The sequence below is a fragment of the Diachasma alloeum genome, unplaced genomic scaffold (genome assembly GCF_001412515.2).
Source record: "Diachasma alloeum isolate Michigan unplaced genomic scaffold, Dall2.0 Dall_scaffold_00570, whole genome shotgun sequence".
Classification (NCBI taxonomy): domain Eukaryota; kingdom Metazoa; phylum Arthropoda; class Insecta; order Hymenoptera; family Braconidae; genus Diachasma; species Diachasma alloeum.
Window position 1 is genome coordinate 127,117 of NW_021680702.1, and position 2,470 is coordinate 129,586.

The window sequence follows — 2,470 nt, forward strand, 5'->3', positions numbered from 1 at the left end:
GAATCTCGAATTGTTGACTGACATTGAAATGCATCTATTCATTGAAAAAGGTATTCGAGGAGGGGTTGCTCAATGTGCAAATCGGTACGGTTTTGCTAATAACAAATATATGGGAAATTAGTTTGGTTCTGATAGAGAAGTGAGTCCCTTGATGTATTTCGATGCAAACAATTTGTACGGTGCGGCTGTCTCAGTTCCTCCCGTATAGATCATTTGAATGGGTGGATCCATTATCAATTGATATAAATAGCATCTCAGATGAGTCCTCCATAGGATATATCTTTGAGGTTGATCTGGAGTACCCCAGAGAACTCCATGGATCACATAAAGAATTACCGCTTTGTCCAGAACATTTCATTCCACCGCAGAAGAAAATTTCGAAATTAATGACTACTCCTTTATCGAAGAAAAATTATGTAATACAGTACTAAAATTTGAAACAATGTCTCAAACTAGGAATGCAACTGACGACAATTCACCGTGCATTAAAATTTGCTCAAACTGCTTGGTTAAAACCGTATATCGATTTGAACACTGAATTGCGAAAGAAATCCAACAATGAAATTGAAAAAAATTTCTTCAAGCTGATGAATAACGCTGTCTTCGGGAAAACTATAGAAAATGTGAGAAAACAGAAAGATGTCAGACTCGTGACAAAATGGGATGGAAGATATGGCGCCAAAGCTTTGATTGCTCAACCGAATTTCCACAGCTGTACGATATTCGATGAAGAGGAGAATTTGGTCATCATCCAATTGAATCGCAACGAAATATTCTTCAATAAACCCATTTACATTGGATTCTCTATCCTTGACACATCAGAGACATTCATCTATGATTTTCATTATGAATATGTTAAGACGTTTGGCGATCGAGCGAAATTATTATACACTGACACAGACAGTCTTCTGTATCAATTCAATGTTCCAGACATTTATGAATACATCAAACATGATATGTCTAAGTTCGATATGTTAGATTATCCTGAGAATAATGAGAATGGTATTCCAAGAGTCAATAACAAATGCAACGGGAAAATCATGAGTGAATTTGTTGGCCTACGAGCCAAGTCTTATACTTTCAAAATTCAAGGAGAAAATGAAGAAAAGAAGCGAGCCAAAGGTGTCAAAAGTTCAGCCTTGAAAAGCATTCCATTCGAGGATTACAAAGAATGTCTCTTTCATAATCAGAATTTAGTTAAATCCCAGTATTTAATTAGGAGTAAGAAACATAATGTTGAGATGATTCACCAACGGAAATTAGCTTCAAGTTGGAATGATGATAAAAGGATACTTTGTCCCAATACTACTGATACTGTACCATAGGGTTATAAGAAATGAAGAGAAAGAGCTTAGTTTATGTTTGTATGTATTGTACATTGATTCTTGTATATAAAAATACTGTACATTTTTGTAATGGAAATAAATTGAATAACACAAGTGATAAATCATTTTCATTGATGCAACTGTTGTGAGAATTATCAAAGACCAGCCATTTGACAAAAATTTGATTCCCACGTCTTCGTAGTATTTTTTGCACGAGATAGACATCAGTGTATTTAACTTTGGTTAGTTCCTCTTGGTAGAATCCACCTTCAATTGACTTTCCCTCGTAATCTATGAGTTTGTACGTCACGGGGTCGGTGTTGAGAACTTCGTCGATGGTGAATATTTCCGTTGTCCAGTTGGGTGTATAGCCTTTTTCAAATACGTTCTTATATTTGCTGATCCACACTCTGTTTCCAACTTTGAATTTGATTTTTTTCGTACGATTCACTTGGAATTTTCCGTAAACATGTCGTAGAAGATATTTCTCATGGTCTGCAGTAACATCTATGGGTTTCATATGGATTGTCCGATGCTTTGTGTTGTTATAAGACTGAACCAGCGTCTTGACTATAGGGATCCACTTGTATGTTCCTTATAAACTGAACGGCTTCCACATTTTTTCTTCATGTGTACGATTGAATCGCTCACAAATGGACGCTTTAAGGTTGCTAAATGTTGAATACATGGTGATCCCATTATCTTCCATTAATATCTTGAATTCAGTATTGTAGAATTCCTTTCCTCGGTCGGCATGCAATTTCTGTGGTTTACGTCCTTGCTTCAAAACGGACTTCATGGTATTCGTCGAATCTTTTCCATTTTTAGTTTTAGTTGGCATAGCCCATGTATACCTTGAAAAAATATCAATGACTGTTAGAAGATATTTGTAACCGTTGTTTTCACGAGCATATGCAGTCATGTCAACAAGATCAGCCTGCCAAGTCTCATCGATTCCGCGCTCATCAAAATGTCGTCGTGGATAATTCCTTCGAGCTGGTCTATGAAGCTCCTCAACTACTATTGCTTTTTTGTCCATTCTCCAATGCAATTAAACGTTTATCGAAGTTACCAATTATTTCAGAATTACGCAATGCTAGGTCTTGATTTGTATCTTCTTGAATTCTTTTCAATTGCTCTCTAAC

General features: G+C 36.1%; 1 protein-coding gene across 1 annotated transcript; it reads left to right on the plus strand.

Moving 5' to 3' along the window:
- The first annotated feature begins 458 nt into the window (after positions 1 to 458).
- On the plus strand, positions 459 to 1,325 carry LOC107043415. The gene has a single exon (XM_015264914.1). It carries the CDS (start codon positions 459 to 461, stop codon positions 1,323 to 1,325), a length of 867 nt encoding a protein of 288 aa, XP_015120400.1.
- The last annotated feature ends 1,145 nt before the right edge of the window (positions 1,326 to 2,470 follow it).

What these genes read in the sequence shown, in the direction of transcription:
- LOC107043415 (XM_015264914.1), top strand. Translation starts at nt 459, where the DNA reads ATGCAACTGACGACAATTCACCGTGCATTAAAATTTGCTCAAACTGCT.